Source organism: Oryctolagus cuniculus, chromosome 4, assembly GCF_051225735.1.
Source record: "Oryctolagus cuniculus isolate XC-2025 breed Fujian yellow rabbit chromosome 4, ASM5122573v1, whole genome shotgun sequence".
Classification (NCBI taxonomy): domain Eukaryota; kingdom Metazoa; phylum Chordata; class Mammalia; order Lagomorpha; family Leporidae; genus Oryctolagus; species Oryctolagus cuniculus.
Window position 1 is genome coordinate 16259531 of NC_142870.1, and position 21108 is coordinate 16280638.

At 37.3% G+C, this 21108-nt stretch overlaps 1 protein-coding gene across 3 annotated transcripts in view; it reads right to left on the minus strand.

Moving 5' to 3' along the window:
• Positions 1 to 2385: 2385 nt before the first annotated feature.
• The window catches only part of BACH1 (BTB domain and CNC homolog 1), a 57889-nt gene continuing 39166 nt past the window's right edge, over positions 2386 to 21108 (minus strand). For all 3 annotated transcript variants that reach the window (XM_008267170.5, XM_002716782.6, XM_008267171.5), the window contains one exon: positions 2386 to 6299. In XM_008267170.5, coding sequence (XP_008265392.3) covers positions 5865 to 6299 — 435 coding nt within the window. In that variant the 3' untranslated portion in view covers positions 2386 to 5864. The remainder of the gene's footprint in view (positions 6300 to 21108) is intronic.

Genomic DNA, 21108 nt, shown 5'->3' on the forward strand with positions numbered 1-21108 from the left:
CTTCAGAAATCACTGAGTTTCTACCATGTCTTTGACAGCATTAGGTATCAAGTTCAGAAACTCTAGTATTGTCTGGGGTAATTAACTTAATGCCTGGGAATTGGCTTATTTTGAAACAAGTGTTATGGGGTCAAGGCTGTAATAATTTTTGTGACTACCTCTTCAGAATCAGTAATTTAATCTTGAACCTAGCTCCTTTGGAGCTCCACGGTAACAGTCAGCCTCAAAGAATTTCAACCCTATCAAGGCAAAAAGAAATCCTCTGGTCAAAGCTGATCCAGACAGAAATCTGGCAGACAAAGTTTGTATCTATTTTTCATAATGTGCGGGCAAGTTGATTAAATTAATTTCTTTGATGTCTGTTATTTCAATTTAAATTTTTGTCCCGCTTTTTGCCATAGAAGTTGAATATGAGAGGACTTCTATTTAAATTTGGGTTATCACTGGATCTACCTTCAGGCATTTTCTTAAGGGAATTTTCCCATGTCAGAATTAAATCTGAAGACAGAATCTCTGTCCTTTTGTAGTGGACAAAGAGGTAGGAGGGAATTCAGCATGGGAAATAGAATAAGGAATTAATTTTAGGTTATTGGTACAGAGTGGCCTTTAAATTTACTAACTAGTACATTGTTAGATCCATTTTTAGAGCCTGCTCACAGACCAAATATTTACCATCCACTGATAGCCCCAGAGATTACAGCCCCAGAGGTTGATTCTAGGAAGCAGCCTCATACAAGTAAGCACAGTCTGTCTTTGGAAACTGCTCTCTTTTCCCCAAGGTGATTAGTGACAGCCCTGGCCCAGCAGGGAGGCAATGGCTAAGGCCAATGCTTCCAGGGAATGAATTTAAATTCCCAGTAATGTCAAAGAGGAATACCCTTCTCTTAACTTCTGTCTCCAGGAATAGGATTTCCCCTGTACACTCTTCAGGCCAGCCTGTCTCCTTATTCCCATGGGTGCTGGGGAGATGGTCTTTGATTGACCACTGAATTTTATAAGTAACTATGCATACTTGAATGGGTACCCTTCCTGGTCTTGGTATTTACCAACTCTGTAGAGTGTATATTTTTTTCTGTTCTTTCGTAGGCTCTGCTCCTCCAGAACGCACCTCTAGAAAAATTCACTCGCCTTTACAGCAAGAAAGTCATGGTTTCCACCTGGCCTCCACCAACCAGCAAAGCAGTCTATAACCACTGCCTTTTTATTTTCAAATAGTTCAAAACACTATCGAGCAAAAGGGTATTATTATTCGCCTTCATCAGAAACCTCAACAACTACTAATTGATATTTCTGTCCTTAAAGCTTTGAGTCTGACTTCAGGTACTTCAAAAAGTTCATGGAAAATGGAATTAAAAGTTCATTTTGATGAAAAAAAAAACAAAATTCTTACAAACAAGGGGTCTTCAAAGCATTCGTGGCAAATGCATATTATGAAAAAAAAAAACTGATTTCAAAAGTCTGTAACAAAATAAACATTCTTTAATTCCATTTTTCCAAAAATGCTTTGAAGTAATCCAACAATTGTATATGCAGGACAATATGCAAGATGCTGAGACACACAAGACAAGAATACTGTCTGGGGCCTGTCTTCCCTCACAGAACTTAGTCTAAGCTAGGCCCATCCACCCCATGTGACATAACCTCTCTCTATTCCACACCATTCCAAGCTGATTTGCACCGGTTGACCTCTTCTTTCCAGAGATCATCCTTCTCCTACTTAGACAGAAATCTTTGATTTTTCTTACTCCTCCTTTCAATTCATGGCTATGACACTGCCTTACATCACTAAGCATTTTAATTTCATCTCGATTCCATTACTGGTCTACTTTGGCTCTGACATCTCAGGTGGGTAATTCTTTCTATTAAGGGCTGTCCTGTGTTTGGTAGGATGTTTGGCAACATCCCTGGTATCTGGCAACTGGATGCCGTATCCTATATTCTGCCCTCCCTATTTATGGGGCATCTCTGGGAATTTCCAAAAAGGCAGCAAAATTGTCCTCAGCTCAGAATCACCATTACTACACCAGGATACCATGTCCTGGATGATCATTGCACTAAACAGCTGTTCAAAGCTTGGTTACAAGGGCCTGATTAGAAAGTGAATGCAGCCCATTACAGTTGACTCAGCAAATAATTCTTTAAAAATTAATGACTGACGGAGATAATACATTTAAAGACTGGTATTAAGTAAATCAGAAGCAATGCTAAACTCTAAGCCACCTAAATTAATACTGAAGTGCTAGAAATATTTTTTTCAGGCATGATAATCCACTAATGAAAGATTTTCTCCCACCAAAGTCATAGTCACACTGATTACTGAGCAAATGATTAAGATTAATAAATTCATTAAGAGGTGAGAATATGGAAATGGAATATACAACCATATTCAATTAGAAGCAATTTTAAGAGAATTTTATTTAACTGTCAATTTACGACCAACATCTAACAGTTTTGCTACTAAGCAAATTAGGAAGAAAATGTAAATTAAATAGTATGAAGGTATACTTTCAATGAAACATGGTCTTAACAGGATATGAATATACAACTTTAGTGGTTTTATTGCATTGTTAGAAAATTATTTTATGAAAGATACAAAAAATCAATAATGTTATTTATTTATTTTACAATCAGTAATGCCATCTTTTACCATTATGGCTTTAAATTTTCATTCTACCCAACAGGTTTCAAGAATAGTTTATTACATGCCTTAATAAAACATTTAAAATATTTACAAATTCAAAATAGATGTTCCAGAACTGAAAATAAGTTCACCTGAGAATTCATTTTAACATTGCCATCTGTTGTTTTTTTTTCCAAGTTGTTAACATGGCTGTGTCCACATGCAAACCTATATCATCTACTGCATCAAAACTGGTTAAGCATTAAGCTATCATAAATTGTAATAATACTTACAGATGGAGAACCAAGATTATATCCACATTTGTTTTGAATATAACAATTTAAAAAAATTTTGCTCTAGCTACAGAATGCAAATAAGAGAAGCAATTTTAAGATAATGTTTTTTACTGACTCAGACATAACAGCTATTTAAAAATTATCAAGCATTGAGAAAGTCAGTTCATAAAATAAGGAACAATGATCATGTAAATATACAACAAACAAACTGAAAACAATAGTTTCAAGATTCTGCATGAAGGAAAAGGCATACACTGTATACACATAATCCTGTCATTTGTCTTCGGCAGCCTCAAAGAAAAAATATTGCCTTGAAAGAAATTTTCTTAGAAAAAAAGTCTCTAGAAGTTAATGTTAAAATAGGCAAAAATGTGTAATGCTATGCAATATATAGAAAACTTTCCCACTTTGTGGACAAAAGACAATGATAAATTCTTTTTTATCTGTCCATCTATATTACAACTTGAAAATCATGTAGGTATGAGGTAGTGTAGGTATTTGTATTACATGCTGGTTATTAAAAGTAATGCTAAATTTTAAGAAATATTACATGTGGCCAATAATCAGATATCATTAAAATAAACCCTTAATGCTAAACTTTTTATAGTAGAGAGAAATTTAAACCAAGTGCCTTAAAAATTATAAATTCTGGAGACAACTAGGTTTTATCATAAAATACTAAGTAACCACCTTTCAAAGCAAATATTTACAGTAGCAATTAAAATTTAGCCAATTATTTGACATTTGCACATACACAAACTGATACGACAGAGAGCTGAGATACAATGAGGTAGGAAATCAAGGATTCTATTGGCTTGTATAGATTTTACATTTTGTAAACCAGAAGTTTTATATTGTCTTATATCATGAAGTTGAAATTTCAAACTACAAGGATAAAAGAAACAGTTAATGAGGATACCTAGATCTACATCCAGATATTTACAATTGTTTTGTAGTATGGGATACATTATCATAGAATTATTTTCCCTGAAAAATTGAGTGTACTTATGAAAGTCTCCAGAAAATAATCCTAACTAAGTCTCTCTTACAACTAAGTCAATAACAGAGATAACATACAAACTACTAAAAAAATAAGCAGTATCTTTCCATACCCACACCCTGATGAAAAAGGCTAACAACTGACAGATTATTCTGAATCATTAAGAGTGGTCCCCACATATTCTCACAGCAAAGGTCTACTTGCTTCTGACTCATTCATATAAGATGGGTGGTGATCTCCCAGTTTAGCTACTCAGGCTCTTCACAGACAGAGGATGCAGTCTGTAGTAATATCTCTTTCAGGTATCTGGTCTTGGAGAAACAAAGTACTTTTTGTTCCAAACATGATGAACTAATTTTGTACACTTTAAAACTGGGTTCTGCAAATGTTTCTACAAATGTGAATATAGGTTGAGTATCCCTTATCTGAAATGGTTAGGACCAGAAGTGTTTTGGATTTTGGAATATTTGCATATATATCTTATATATATAAGATATCTTGAGGATGAGACCCTTGTCCAAACACGAAATTCATTTATGATCTCATATAGATCTTATACACATAGCTTGAAGGCAATTTTAAAAAATGTTTTTAGTGTACTTGCATTTTGACAATGACCCATAACACTGAGGTCAGCTGTGGATGTTCCACTTGTGTTACCATGTCAGCACTCAAAAGTTTCAAATTTTGGAACATTTCAGAGATTTCTCAGATTAGGGATGCTCCATTTCTACATTCAATTTATTTTTAACTGCTGAGCAGATCCATAGTTTTCATTTGAGTTTTGAACATGTCTACAATTCCAGAATAGCTAAGAAGTACTGCAAAATATTATGAGACAGGTGCTTAGGTTAATTTTAAATTCGGGAAAGACAATAAGGATTAAACCTGGTTTCTAAGTGCAAACTCATAGGGCAACAAGATAGTTTCAACCTTTTTTCAAAAAATGGCAGAGCTGTTATAAATACACTTTTAACTAAAATTATGCTTTTATAAGTAAACCACAGGATTTAAAAAGTGGGATGAAAAATGAACTGAACTCCAAGTAAATGTAGGCAATTTCTTTCCCCTTGATGCCTGGTTTTCTCGCATTCTTAATCTATGATGGGAAAGTAAACAGCCCTGTATGTTGGGAAGGTCTCCCAAATTCCAGGGAGCCCATGATAATTCTGCCAGTACATCTACTCAGGTAACTCCATCATAAGTCATTATTATCAGGAAAAGGAAAATTTACCATGGGTAAAAATATGGTAGAGACTATATAAAGGGAGAAAAAAAGAGAGGAAATGACACTTATATATTGTTATGCAGCCAAAAATTCTACAACTAAAATAGAAGAGGAGCAGAAGCCCCCACCTTAGGCCAACCCTGTTTACTAAATCTTCTCTGAGTGGCTTAGGAGTCACAATGAAGTCCACACAACCTCTGGTCTTAGAGCTGAAGAGCAAAGCTCTAGCATTCAGGCAAGACTGCAGATGTACACATATATTTCCAATAAGCTGACACAGTATTTCTGAATAAAACAATTCTATTAACATTGATTCCAGTGAAATTTTCTTTTAAATCAGTATATCGTAAAAAAAAGTCAAATTATTAAACTTCTGCAAGCCACTTCTTTGGTAGAATCTATCTGCAGATGTTTGCAGCTGTTAAACTGATATTTTAAATACTGGGAAGAGTTATTACTATAGTTATTGCTTAAAATATGAGTTTTAAAGGCCTGCTACATTTTCACATGTGATTTTTCAGTATCCTGGAGGCAAATCATTTCTGTGTCTCCATTGCTGTGGAAATCAAGGAGAAATGAGGGTTGACTTAAGAGAAATTCTCTTATGGCAAACTACTAGGGGAAAAAACAACATTGGTGACAGATGGCCATATTAGGCTTTCAAGACAATGCCAAAACTTCCACAGAAAATTAGATGATCTGAACGAAATGAATACAAATTTACTCATCAGTTGTACATTTATCAGTCATCTGCTGACAGAAATCTGAGATCCCACTACTCTGACGACACTGTTCCACAAGCCCGGCTTGCTCAGAGATGGCTGTGGGAGTCTGCTGAGACTCCTGCCCCCGTACAACACCAGGCTCACTATTCACTCTCCCACTGGGAGGCAACACAGCTGGACGCCCATCAGATAAGCTAAAAATTGATGGTAATGCATGTTCACCATCAGAAGTACTTTTTTCTTTTTCAGAAATTAAAAATGAAAGTGGGCAATCTGAGGCTGAGTACTTGGCAAGTATCTGTATTTGTTCTTGACTTAGAGCTGCTTCTTTACAGACTTGCTGGCAGAGTCCAGTTAGGTTCTGCTTTGTCTCACCCAGAGTTGACAAAATGTGATCTCTTTCCTTCAACAAGCTCTCCTTTTCATTTTGCTGTGAAACAAGGGGAAGATAAAATAATGACTATGGTTATTAGCTCAATCAATATTTTTAAGGTGATCAAACATTCAATATTTACAGTGTCTTCTCACTAAGAAAGACCAATTGGAATTTTTCAAGTTAATCCAAATATATATTAAATGCCAAAAGTCCACAATTAATTATCCAAAACCCTTGGAGACAGATTCATCTTGGAATTCAGAATTTTTCAGATTTTTAGAAAGATAGTAAAGGCAACACCCCGCTATCAAACATTTTTACATTTCTAAGTAAAATAAAAATATCAAATAATGCACAAAGTAGAATAAAGATTCTATGTAATCAGTTCAGGTCAGTCTTTTGGCCAAAAGAGTTTGTGACAAACTTTCATAGTTTTTAGAGCATTCCGAATTTGCAGACTACAGATAACTCAGTATGAATAACATTTTTGATGGGATCTGATTATAAAAGCATAACTTCAATGAACACAGCTTAACTACTGAGGCTCAAATCATTGCAAGATTCTATGAATGACTAACATTTTTTGCAGTTATTTTGTACTAGACATTGTACTTAACGTTTTCAAATATACAATCTCAGCATATAATCCACACAATGATTCTGTTAATATTAAACCCATTTTATAGATGAGACTAAAAGTTCAACATGTTCAGAGAAAGAATTACTAAAGTGTGAAAAAACTGGGCCTGGAGAAGGAAGTAATTCAGTGTTTGTTAACTACTGTATTTCTTAGTATGTTACCCCCTAAGAAAGCCTACCATAGAATTTGTATTTCTTACTATAATTTTTAGATGTTACCCCCTAAGAAAGCCTACCATAGAACTGTTCAAGTTTCCTTTCTGTCCATGTCACTTACAGTTGCTGATAGTGTAACTTTTTCAATCATCACACTACCTCATCCTTCCTATCATCTTAGTGATTCCAATCTATTATAAACTAGGAAACCAAATCATCAAGTTATAAGATAAAAGTAAATAAATGCTGATATAAGGTCAAAGGTTTCTCTTGCGCAATTTTTGACAATTCTCTTGGCAAGTCAGCAGTCTTGTTCTGCTTGCTCTTACAGGAGAGTTAAAGTTGCAAGTTTACACTGAGATGGGTAATTTCATAGTGCTAATCTATAACTACCATCTTTTAGAGTTTCTTCTGACTCTAAAACAGCTAAAAGTATAAACAGAACTTTTTTTATGTACTTAAAGAAGCTCTATTATGATTTCAGACAAAAGTATTCTTAAAAAATTATATATGAATCCAGTTATTGGTAGTTTAAAATTATTTAAAGTCATATAATATTTTGAGAAAATATGCAAAGGATAAACATTTTACATTGCAAAGAAAATTGGATTTGTTCAGATTTTTATACAATAGTTTTGTTTCAAAAGAAATAGGTATAAGTCCAGAATGAGTAGTGCGTAAGCACATGTGTGCAACAAGATCCATGCTCAGTCAGTACATTTTCTTTTCCTTTTATGCCAAGTTTTTCAGTTGTAATGTTCTGATAAAATGAATCTGTAGGTACAAGGAAGGCAAGAACAGCACCTACTACAACTCATCCTGGGAAAAAACAAGTTTAATGCAATCAGCACCCTTTCATTTTATAGCCTCTCATAAACTAACCCAAATGAGGATGGAAATGAAACTTCCAAAAAAAAAATAATAATAAGAGGTAACTTCCTTCTGCCACAGAAATATGTAGGCAAAGATTCCTCTAAAAGTTAGGATGAATCTTTTCTGAACAGCAATAAATAAAATTTTAACTGCTGATTATATAGTTATGCAAAATAATGATCAAACTTCCTTCAGAAACTAGAACTACTAATTAACTTAGATACTATGAAAATTGCAAATATTTTATAATTTCTGCAGCTTTATATAAGTATGCATTTGACTTTTAAATATTCTCAATCCTCTATCCTCCACTAAGAAAGGACATCATTTTTTAAGTATGTTCCACACCAGATGGCTTGCTGCTTCCTCATTACAACTAAAGCAAACAGGTACAGCCCTGGAACTCTACTATAATGGTTTCTATAAATTAAATGCTCCCATCAGTTCCTGTATACTTCTTTTTTAATGAAGACTTATTTATTTATTTGAAAGACAGAATTACAAAGAGAGAAGGAGAGAGACAGATCTTCTATACACTGGTTCACTCCCCAAATGGCCACAACAGCCAGGGCTGGGCTAGGCCGAAGCCAGGAGCTTTATATGGGTCTCTCAAATGGATGCAGGGGCCCAAGCACTTGGGCCATCTTCTGCTGCTTTTCCAGGTACCTTAGTAGAGAGCTGGATGAGAGTGGAACAGCCAGGACTTGAACTGGAACCCATTTAGGGTGCCAGTGTCACAGGCAGCAGCTTTACCTGCTATGCCACAAAGCTGGCCCCCAGTTCCTGTGCACTTTAACTTGTATATGGCTACATTACTAGGTATCCAGTTGATGTTTCTATATCACTCAAATTTTAAAATAGAAATTTATTATTAGGGCAGTCAACTTAATAGTTAAATAGACTAATTAAACTTAATCACTTCATAATATGATCAGTAAAGATATCTCCCAAACATACACACTACCAGTGTTCTGTTACCTATTTCTAGCATATACTTTAATTTTCATTGGAAGTCCTTTATCTTTAATCACAAATCTATCAAGAAAAATAAAACTGGCATCCTGTTGCCATTCTGCATTTTATGCTAACAAAATAACTACATCTAAATCCACATTTTGAACAGCTAGTTTACATTGTTAATTCAAATATATGAAGTTTTCAAAAATTATTTTGAATACAATTCACCTAACAGAGATAAAGAACATACCAAAAGAGCCAGACAACAGTGACAATTTATTTTAGGTAAGGAGTACACACTACTAGAAAATGTCATTTATGACAACACAAAACCTCTTGACAGTCCAGGGAAATTCACAAATGGCTCTTAAAAACAAGCAAAAATGTTCAATTCTTTTATTATAGGAGAGATTATAAAAGAAATGATCATATATCAATCTTCAGTACCAGACTGAGGAAAAAAATCTGACAACAAACTCTTCACTGAGGCTGTAGGCAGACACATAAACTAATGGTGGAGAAGCAAATGGAGCAATTATTCCATAGAAGGGAAATCATTAATATCTAACATGGTATCTATTCACTCTTGACCCAGTGATCCCACATCTAGGATTTTATCCTAAATATGCAACTACTTAAAGACAGGAAAATAACATATAAAACTATTCACTGCAGCATCCCAAACATCTAACAATAAGAAACTGATCTGAATAAACTACTACAGCCACAACTGAACACTGAGAAAATAGTTTAGAGCTATAAAAAAGTTACTTCTCTGACTTAGAAAAAGTATCTACCAGCAGTCAATCCCAATGAAGACTCAAACAGAACTATGAATATAAAACACTTCTATGTAGCAGAAAGAATAATATACATAAAATACTAACTTGTTTCTAGGAAAGAAACACATGGAAAAAAATCCAGAAATGAATGAAAATAATTACATCCAGGAAGTAGTCATTAAAAGTATAAGGAGAGGATGGAAGCAAGACTTTGGAGTTTTCTTAAAAAAACATATGAGACCGGCACTTGAAGCAATAGGTTAAGCATCCACCTGCTGTGCTGGCATCTCATATAAGTACTGGTTTGAGTCCTGGCTGCTCCACTTCCGATCTGGCTACCTGTTGATGGCCTAGGTAAGCAGTGGAAGATGGTCCAAGTGCTTGGACCATTGCACCCACGTGGGAGACCTAGAAGAAGCTCTTGTCTCCTAGCTTCAGATTGGCCTAGTTCCATGCATTGCAGCCATCTGGGGGGTGAACAAATGGATGGAAGACTTCTTTCTGTCTCTCCCTCTGTCTGTAACTCTGCCTCTCAAATAAATACATAAATCTTTAAAAAAATTGTAACTTTTAAAACACATAAATGCTTTAAATAGTCAAAAATTAAAAATTTAAAAATAGTAAATCCCAGTAATATAAACAGAAAAAAATTCTCTATCAAACTGATAACAAAAAATTATTTCAAATAACTTTATTAAACTTCTATACTCTGGGATATATTTAAGGACAAAAAGGCAAATAAACCTTACATTTTATTCACTTTTTTTAAGATTTATTTATTTATTTGAAAGAGTTACACAGAGAGGAGAGGCAGAGAGAGAGCGAGAGCAAGAAAGAGAGAGGTCTTACATCCGATAGTTCACTCCCCAATTGGCCGCAACGGCCGGAGCTGCACCGATCCGAAGCCAGGAGCCAGGTGCTTCTTCTGGGTCTCCCACGCGGGAGACACATCTTCTATTGCTTTCCCAGGCCATAGCAGAGAGTTGGATCGGAAGTAGAGCAGCCAGGTCTCCAACCAGCGCCTTTATGGGATGCCAGCGCTTCAGGCCAGGGCGTTAACCCACTGTACCTCAGTGCCGGCCCCTCTACTTATTGTTAACAGTAATGACTGTTATTTTGTGACTATTACATATATATTTATATATACCTCAGAAAGCCAAATAATATACTAATATAATTGGAGCCAAGATTTTCCTTGTAAACAGTAAGAAAAAACATACTAAAGAAGTAATGACCGGGCCGGCGCCGCAGCTCACTTGGCTAGTCCTCCGCTAGTCCTCCGCCTGCGGCGCCGGCACCCCAGGTTCTAGTCCCAGTTGGGGCGCCGCATTCTGTGCCGGTTGCTCCTCTTTCAGTCCAGCTCTCTGCTGTGGCCCGGGAGTGCAGTGGAGGATGGCCCAGGTCCTTGGGCCCTGCACCCGCATGGGAGACCAGGAGAAAGCACCTGGTTCCTGGCTTTGGATCAGTGCAGCGTGCTGGCTGCAACTCGCCGGCCGTAGCAGCCACTTGGGGGTGAACCAACAGAAAAAGGAAGGCCTTTCTCTCTGTCTCTAACTCTGCCTGTCAAAAAAAAAAAAAAAAAAAAAAAAATTGTAATGACCTTTACACTGCTAAATCTGGACTAGAAATATCTACATAGACTTGTGATGATTTCTGACATTTCTCTTTCATTTACTGAAGCTTGACAGGTACATAATGAGTAAACTCACATTCAGGCACATGTATTTCCTAGCTCTATCAGGGTAAAGGCCCAGAAGTAGCAATCCATAATCTGCTAAAAGAAAACAAAAAGTTTTGGAGAAATCAATGATTCTAAATCTTGAGACAAAGAGGTACAAGGTGAGCCTGGCACAGATGCTAGATGGCACAGAAGCTTTGATGAGCTCCTGTCAAAAGGAGAGCAGTTGGTTGAAAGTGTTCTCCCTGGCCAATTTTGGAAAAGTCAACATCAGAAAGACCAATCATTATCATTGAGTCTAACAAAGTGAATTAGAAAAATTAATCTGTGAGCCCAACTAACTAAGCACCAAAAAGGAAACCTGCTGAAGTGAAATGGGCACTACAAGAAACAGTGACTTGATCGGCCCTTGTCCTGACTACTGATGTACAACTCAATAATTTATCCCTTTTAGTATTTTATTTGTTCTATTTAATACTATTGGTTGAACTCTGTAATTAACACACAATTATGTTCTGTGCGGGTGCGAACTGTTGAAATCTTTACTTAATACATACTAAATTGATCTTCTGTATATAAAGATAATTGAAAATGAATCTTGATGTGAATGGAATGGGAGAGGGACCAAGAGTTGGGAGGGCTGCAGCAGGAGGGAAGTTATAGTAACACTACAGGGTGGTGGCAGAAAAGAAAAAGAGAAAGGAATTCTTTTTAAACAGGAATGTCAACTAAAAAAGTGGAATGAGAAAAATCACAAAAATCACTAATCCCAAATATAAAACCGAATGAAGTAGGAATATGGGGGAACAGGATATTCACAAAGTGCCTAATGATTCATATCACTGAGTAATTACAAGGGCAAAAACATAACTTCAAAAATGAAGAAATCTGGCAATTACTACTGCCTTAAGTGGGACACCCTGATACTGTGTACCTAACCCAGCTGATGCAATATACACAGGATTTAGTGAATGTTTAATCTCAATCAAACAACCCAAACATTTCCCAATATACATGAAATAAAGGGAAAAAGAATGAGTAAAATAAAGCCATGAGGAAACAATTAGACAAATATTAAATGTGAGATGTTTTATGAGAAATCTGGCTTTGATTCTTCAAAAATTTATTCTCCTTTTTAAAAATGGTCAGACTTGGGGTTGGCACTATGGCACAGTGAGTTCAACCACTGCCTATGACGCCGACATTCCATACATCCCAGCTGCTCCACTTCCAATTCAGGTCCCTCCTAATGCGCCTGGGAAGTCAGCAGAAGATAGCCCACTGACACCCACATGGGAGACCCAGATGGAGTTCCTGGCTCATGGCTTCAGCCTAGTCCAATTGCGACTGTTGCAGCCATTTGGGAAGCAATCCAGTGGGAAGATTCCCATCCCCTCAGCCCCTGCTGTATTTCCAACTCTGCCTTTCAAATAAATAAAATAAACCTTTTTCTTAAAAACTGGAGGCCAGCACTGTGGCACAGTGGGTAAAAGATGGTCCCTGTGAAAGATTACTTGGAAAAGACCCCAGAAGCATAGGCAATCAAAGCCAAAATTGGCAAATGGGAATACATCAATTGAAAAGTTTCTGGCAGGCGCCGCGGCTCACTAGGCTAATCCTCCGCCTTGCGGCGCCGGCACACCGGGTTCTAGTCCCAGTCGGGGCGCCAGATTCTGTCCCTGTTGCCCCTCTTCCAGGCCAGCTCTCTGCTGCGGCCAGGGAGTGCAGTGGAGGATGGCCCAAGTCCTTGGGCTCTGCACCCCATGGGAGACCAGGATAAGTACCTGGTTCCTGCCATTGGATCAGCGCGGTGCGCCGGCCGCGGCGGCCATTGGAGGGTGAACCAGCGGCAAAGGAAGACCTTTCTCTCTGTCTCTCTCTCTCTCTCTCACTGTCCACTCTGCCTGTCAAAAAAAAAAAAAAAAAAAAAGAAAAGAAAAGAAAAGAAAAGCTTCTGTATTGCAAAAGAAACACTCAGCAAACTGAAGGGGCAACCAACAGAATGAGAGAAAATATTTGCAAACTATCCAATTGATAAGAATCAATATTTTCAAAATGTCCATTCTTCCAAAAGCAATTTACAGATTCAATGTGATACCAATCAAAATACCAAAGACATTCTTCTCAGACCTGGAAAAAATGATGCTGAAATTCATATGGAGACACAGGAGACCTCAAATAGCTAAAGCAATCTTGTACAACAAAAACAGAGCCAAAGGCAGCACAATACCAATTTCAAGACATACTACAGGGCAGTTATAATCAAAACAGCATGGTAACTAGTACAGAAACAGATGGATAGTCCAATGAAACAGAATAGAAACACCAGAAATTAATCCAAACATCTACAACCAACTTATATTTGATCAAGAATATAAAACCAATTATTAGAACAAGGACTGTCTATTCAACAAATGGTGCTGGGAAAACTGGATTTCCACACGCAGAAGTATGAAGCAAGACCCATACCTTACACCTTACACAAAAATCCACTCAACAAGGATTAAAGATTCAAATCTATGACCCGACACCATCAGATTATTAGAGAACATAGGCACAGGCAAAGACTTCTTTGAAAAGACCCCAGAGGCACAGGCAGTAAAAGCCAAAAGAAACAAATGGAATTACTTCAAATTGAGAAGCTTCTGTATGGCAAAGGAAACAGTCAAGAAAGTAAGGAGGAAACTGACAGAATGGGAGAAATAATTTGCAAACTATACAAATGATAAAGGATTAATAACCAGAATCTACAAAGAGATCAAGAAACTTCACAACAACAAAACAAACCCAGTTAAGAAATCTGCCACTCTGCCCTCAGAATCAGCCATTAAGGCATGTGGATCCGGCTGAAAAGCCCATGAGAGGATTTCAGGCATGGAAAGCCAAGACACTCCGGCAAAAAAAAAAAAAAAAAAAAAAACCCTAAATGAAAGATCTCCGTGAGTGAGATCCCAGTGGAAAGAACAGTTCATCAAAGAAGGAGGTACCTTTCTCTGAAGGGAGGAAAGAACTTCCACTTTGACTACAACCTTGTCTAAATATGATCAGAGTTGGTGAACTCAAAAGGCTTCCATAGCGTTGGCAGCTCATGACAAGAGCCTAGGATGATTACTGATGCCATAAACAAGAGTGTCAATTTGTTAAGTCAACAACAGGAGTCACTGTGCACTTACTCTTCATGTAGGATCTCTGTCCTTAATGTGCTGTACATTGTGATTTAATGCTATAACTAGTACTCAAACAGTATTTTTTACTTTGTGTTTCTATGTGGGTGCAAACTGTTGAAATCTTTACTTAATATATACTAAACTGATCTTCTGTTTATAAAGAGAATTGAAAATGAATCTTGATGTGAATGGAAGGGGAGGGTTGCGGGTGGGAGGGAAGCTATGGTGGGGGAAAGCCATTGTAATCCATAAGCTGTACTTTGGAAATGCTGCTGCCTGCAGTGCCAATATCCCACATGGGCACCAGTTCAAGTAACGGCTGCTCCACTTCCAATCCAGCTCTCTGCTATGGCCTGGGAAAGCAGTAGAAGATGGCCTAAGTCCTTGGGCCTCTGCACTCACGTGGGAGACCTGGAAGAAGCTCCTGGCTCCTAGCTTCAGACTGACACAATTCCGCCACTGCAGTCAATTGGGGATTGAACCAATGGATGGAAGACCTCTCTCTGCCTCTCCTTCACTCCTGCGTAACTCTTTCAAATAAATAAATAAATCTTTAAAAAAAAAAAAAAAAGAGGAAATCAAAAGGCCAAAAGACACATGAAAAAATGTTTAGGATCACTAGCTGTCAGGGAAATGCAAATCAAAACTACAATGAGATTTTACCTCCCCCTAGTTAGAATGGCTCTCATACAGGTATCAACAAACAACAAACGCTGGAGAAGATGCGGGAAAAAGGTACCCTAATCCACTCTTGATGGGAATGTAAACTGGTAAAGCCACTATGGAAGACAGTATAGAGATACCTCAAAAATCTAAAGATAGGCCTACCATATGACCCAGCTATCCCACTCCTGGGAATTTACCCAAGGGAAATGAATCAGTAAACTAAAGAGCTATCTGAACTTCAATGTTTATTGCAGCTCAATTCACAACAGCTAAGAATGGAGTCAACCTAAATGCCCATCAACCAAACAGTGGATAAAGAAATTATGGGATATCTACACTATGGAATACTACACAGCAGTAAAAAAAAATTATATCCATTCATTTGCAACATAATGATCAATCTGGAAAACTTCACACTTAATGAAATAAGCCAGTCCCAAAGGGACAAATACCGTATGTTCTCCCTGATTTTTGAGAATAGAGCACCTAGAATGGAAGCTGTAGAAGTGAAATTGACACTCTGAAAAACAATGACTTGAACAGCTCCTCATCTTGACTGTCCGGGAACAGTTTTTTTTTTTTTTAAATTGTTTTTTTTTTCTTATCTCTTCTTCATACTATATCTTGAACTCACCCAGTCCTTCCTTCCCTCCCAGCGGCTTAACAGAGTTAATCATATATACATAAAGTCAGTTGAAAATAGATCTCAGAAAAAAATAAGAGGGGGAATAAAATAGGGAGGAGGAAGTTTGTAACTATAAAGCTGTATAGTCCTGCATACAGTCCTACTGACTTACTTCTAAGGGCACATTTTCAAAACGTGTCATGGGACTCCAAATCCCATAAAAATTGATGGTAAAAATGCCATCTTAATTGTTAAAGTTAGCATTTTAAGTGTAAAAGTGAACACATAGATAGGATTAAGTGTTAAAGAGATCATATAGGGGCCAACGCCGTGGCGCACTAGGTTGATCCTCCGTCCGCGGCGTCAGCATCCCATAAGGGTGCCGGTTCTAGTCCTGGTTGCTCCTCTTCCAGTCCGCTCTCTGCTGTGGCCTGGGAAAGCAGTAGACGATGCCCAAGTGCTTGGGCCCTTGCACCCAACTGGGAGACCAGGAAGAAGCACCTGGATCCTGGCTTCGGATCGGTGCAGCACCGGCCACTGTGGCCATTTAGGGAGTGAACCAACGGAAGGAAGACCTTTCTCTCTCTCTCTTTCTCTCACTGTTTGTAACTTTACCTTTCAAATAAATAAATAAATAAAATCTTAAAAAAAAGAGAGAGATCATATAAATATCATCAAATTCCTGGTAATAATAATAGATAGAATTATAAAGGAGGGAATGTCCAACATGGGAAGCAGTCCACTCAGCAGGCTCACAGAATGACAATTGCTTTAAGTAATATTCTGACCTCACAATCAGCCCTTAAGGCATTCGGATGTGGCTGAAAAGCCGATGACAGCATTTCAGGCATGGAAAGCCAAGACACTGTGGCAAAAAATATCCTACATGAAGGATCTCTGTGAGACCCCAGTGGAAAAAAGGGTCCATCAAAGAAGGATGTACTTTTCTCTGAAGGGAGGAGAGAATTTTCACTTTGCTTATGGCCTTGTCTAAATACTGACAGAGTTTGTGGTCACAAAAGGCTTCCATATAGCCTTGACAGCTCATGGCAAGAGTCTCGGTTGATCACTGATGTCATACATGTGTTAGTTGTTAAATTAACAACAGAAGTCATTGTGTACATACTCCCCATATGGGACCTCTGTCTTTATGAGTTTTACTATGAGAATTAATTGCAAAACTTGACTCAAATAGTATTTTTTACACTGTGTGTGTGAGTGGGTGCAAACTGTTGAAACTGTTACTTAGTATAGAGTTGGTCTTCTGTATATAAATGGGATGGGAGAGGGAGTAGGAGGTAGAACAAGAGTGGGGGTGGGAGGCTGGGTATGGAGGGAAAAACCACTATTTTCCTAAAGTTGTACCTATGAAATTTGCATTCATTAAATGAAAGCTTTAAATAAATAAATAAATAAATTGGGCAAAGGACTTAAACAGGAATTTTTTTCAAAAGAAGAAATTCCAATGGCCAGAAGACACATGAAAAAATGCTCAGGATCACTAGCCATCAGGGAAATGCAAATCAAAACCACAATGAGGTTTCATCTCATCCCAGTGAGAATAGCTTTCTTACGGAAATCAACAAACAACAAATGCTGGCAAGTATGTGGGGGCAAAGATACCCTAATCCACTGCTGGTAGGAATGTAAACTGGTACAGCCACTGTGAAAGACAGTACATAAATATCTCAGAAATCTGAATAAAAACCTACCATATGATCCAGCCATCCCACCCCTGGGAATTTACCCAAAAGAAATGAAATAAGCATATGAAACAGTTATTTGCATCCCCATGTTTACGCAGCTCAATTCACAATGGCTAACATATGGAATCAACCCAGATGATAATCAACTGAAGACTTGATAAAGAAATTATGGCATATTTACACTATAGAATACTACAGAGCAGTAAAAAAAAAAAAAATGAAATCCTGTCTTTCGCAACAAAGTCGATGCAACTGGAACAAATACCATATGCTTCCCTGGTCTGTGGTAACTAATAGAGTACCTAAAAGGTAATCTATAGAAGTGAAACTGACACTTTGAGATGTGATGATTTTGAACAGTTTTTGTCTCAACTGTTGAGGAAAAGTGTTTTTTCATACTATTTGTTAAAGTCTTTACTTAGTGTAGGGTTAACCTTATGAGTATAAAGTTAACTGAAAATAAATATTTGTGAAAAATAAGAATGGGACTAGGAGAGGGAGGAGGAAGAAGATGGGTGTGCAGGCAGAAAGCAGACTAGGGTGGGAAGAATCACTATGTTCCTATATTTGTATATATGGAATGCATGAAGCTTGTATACCTTAAATAAAAGGTTTCTAGGTAAAAATAATAATAACAGTGAGAAAATGGGTAATATGAAAAAGCTATGCACAGACTTCAAAGTTGTACCAAAATAAACTTTTTAGCTTAAAAAAATAAATACTCCATTAAGGACTAGGAAAATAAAATAAATTAATTAAAAAAAAAAAAAAAAGATGCTGCCTGTGACACTGGCATCCCATATCGGCTCTGCCTCCTGTCCTAGCTGCTCCACTTCCAATCCAGCTCCCAACTAATGACCTGGGAAAAGTAGTAGAAGATGGCTCAGATGTTTAGGTCCTTGCCACCCACGTGGGAGACTGGAATGAAACTCCTTGCTCAGTCCTGGCCATTGTGGCCACTTGGGGAGTGAACCAAAGGATAGAAGATTTAACTCTGGCTTACAAATAAATAAATAAATCTTTAAAAAAGAAATGGGAAGACTTGTTCTAGACTAAGAGAATAAAAAGGTTTAACAAAAAGCATTGTGTGATGACTAGATCCTAGTTTGGCAGGAGAATAAACATCTAGGAAAGATATTTTGGAGAAAATCAGGATAATGTGAACAAGTACTAGATATAATCTTGAGGATTTGTTAATTTTCTCAGGTATAATAACAGTCACATATAAGAATGTCTTATCTAGAATCTAGGGCTGAAATGTCATTATGTGATATGTTTCAAATGATTCAAAATGTTTCGGATTGGCGTAGCTCTAGCCATAGCGGCCATTTAGGGGGTGAACCAACGGAAGGAAGACCTTTCTCTCTGTCTCTCTCTCTCTCACTGTCTAACTCTACCTGTCAAATAAATTTAAAAAAAAAAAATTTTCAAAATGTAAAAGATAAAGAGGGCCAGAGAAGAAAGACTGCCAAGACAGTGGGACAGAAATGACCATGAGACCAATGGACAGGCTACCAATATTAATCAAGTGAGATGAGAAAGAAACTAAGATAGATTAATGAAAAGAGAAAGACACAAAGACCAATGAAGCAACTGGTGCGGAGAAACAGATCAGGTAGGGAGACACAGATGGGCAGAAACAGACCAAGATAGAAAGAGAAATAAAACAAATGTGGCAAGATGTCAGTAACTGAATATACTTGGAGTATACGGTTGTTTATTGTACCATTCATTTCACTTTTCTAAAATCTTCACATTTTTAGAACAAGGAAGGAGTGGGGAGGAGACAAAGTTCAAGAAAAAAAGCACATACATAACCTAGTTCTGATAAGGTTATAAGTGAGGATAATACTTTATTCATCTTTGACTTCCCTGTTTCTAACACATGTACTATGTAGTGACTAGCCAATACTTACAGAAAAAATAGAAAGCCACTTTTATTTATAACTAATATTTATTGAGCCCCAAATATGTACTGAGCAGTACAAAAAGCTTTCCATCTCTGATGTCATTCGATTCTTTCAGCAATCTTGAGGTAGCCATTATTCTTATATACATATTACTTTTGAGGGAATGTGAGTGCTAGAGGTTACATAACCCAGGCCACAAGGGCTTTCCAGTCATTTGAATGCAAAGCCCCCAGCTGGTGCCTGTTCTCCAGTGTAGTGAGTTCTCAAAGGTTAAGGTACATAAAACTTACCTCAGAAACGTACATAAAATGCATGTTCCTGGGACCCTCCAAGAGGTCTGGGATGAGAATAAAAAACATGCAATGGACACAGACCACACTTCATAAAGCAATGCTCAAAAGCACCACAGAATGGTATACAACAGGTTTCATAAGGGGCAATAGGGTACATATTGGTAAAGCAGTCACACAATGTGACTAGTTATAGATCTAACAGGCTATATTTTTAATAAGATGCAATCTCCAACACAAAATGCAAAACAGTAAAGACATATCAGGTTATTTCACTCCTGTCCCATCATAACGGACAGGAGTAAAAAATTAAGATGTTGTCTTGGGGCCGTGCTGTGGCATAGCGGGTAAAGCCACTGCCACTGCAGTGCCGGCATCCCATATGGGTGCCGCTTTGAGTTCTGGCTGCTCCACTTCTGATGCAGCTCTCTGCTGTGGCCTGGGAAAACAGTATAAGACGGTCAAAGTCCTTGGGCCTCTGCATCCACGTAGGAGACCCGGAGGAAGCTCCTGGCTCCTGGCTTTGGATCAGCGCAGCTCCAGCCACTGCAGCCATCGGGAAAGTGAACCAGTGGATGGGAGACTCTCTCTCTCTCCTTTTCTCTCCCTCTCTCTCCTTCTCCCTTTTCCTCTGCCTTGCCTCTCTGCTAACTCTGCCTTTCAAATAAAATAAATGAATCTTAAAAAAAAAAAAGAAAGAAAGAAAGAAGATGATGTCTGAACATCTCAACCTTGAGCTCAAGGGCTTGTGACTATTCGATTTCTAACCACTTACAAGTTGCTATCAACAAACATTTGATACCTCTGAGAGAAATAAATTTTGCTAAGTTTTTTTTCTTTAAAAAAGTATGGTTTTCTTCATTTCAGGGTAGCCTTCAAGGCCAAAACGGTTATCAGAGACATATATATTTTCTAACTTCTGAATTAATCTTCCAAGAAAGAACAAACTTGGTCCTTGTACAGAAACCCACATAGACAAGTTCTTCAAACATACTAACAGAAGTGGACTGATTAATTTTGTCCAAAGATCTTATATTTATTAGTTTAAAAGTTATGCTATTGATTTATGTATTGTGCCTATTAAATTCTTACAATAAAAGCAATATCTCACCCATAACATAAAATTCAAAATAAATGTTAAAGTCAAGACCATCAATTTATTTACCAATAAATATATACCTTTTCTTTTCTCCAAAAGTTCTATTAGATTGACAGAACAGAACTTGTTGAGAAATATAACTTACTCAATGTGATCTAACATCATCCTTTCATTTCCCCAGCGCATGGAGACAGTAGTGTTCTTTGTAATGATTACACTATTGACTCATTTTAGAAGGATTACCCTGTTTAATCAAACACTTATTTTCATGTGTTTTGCAGAATAATCTATCCACAATCTACTATGCTATTATCT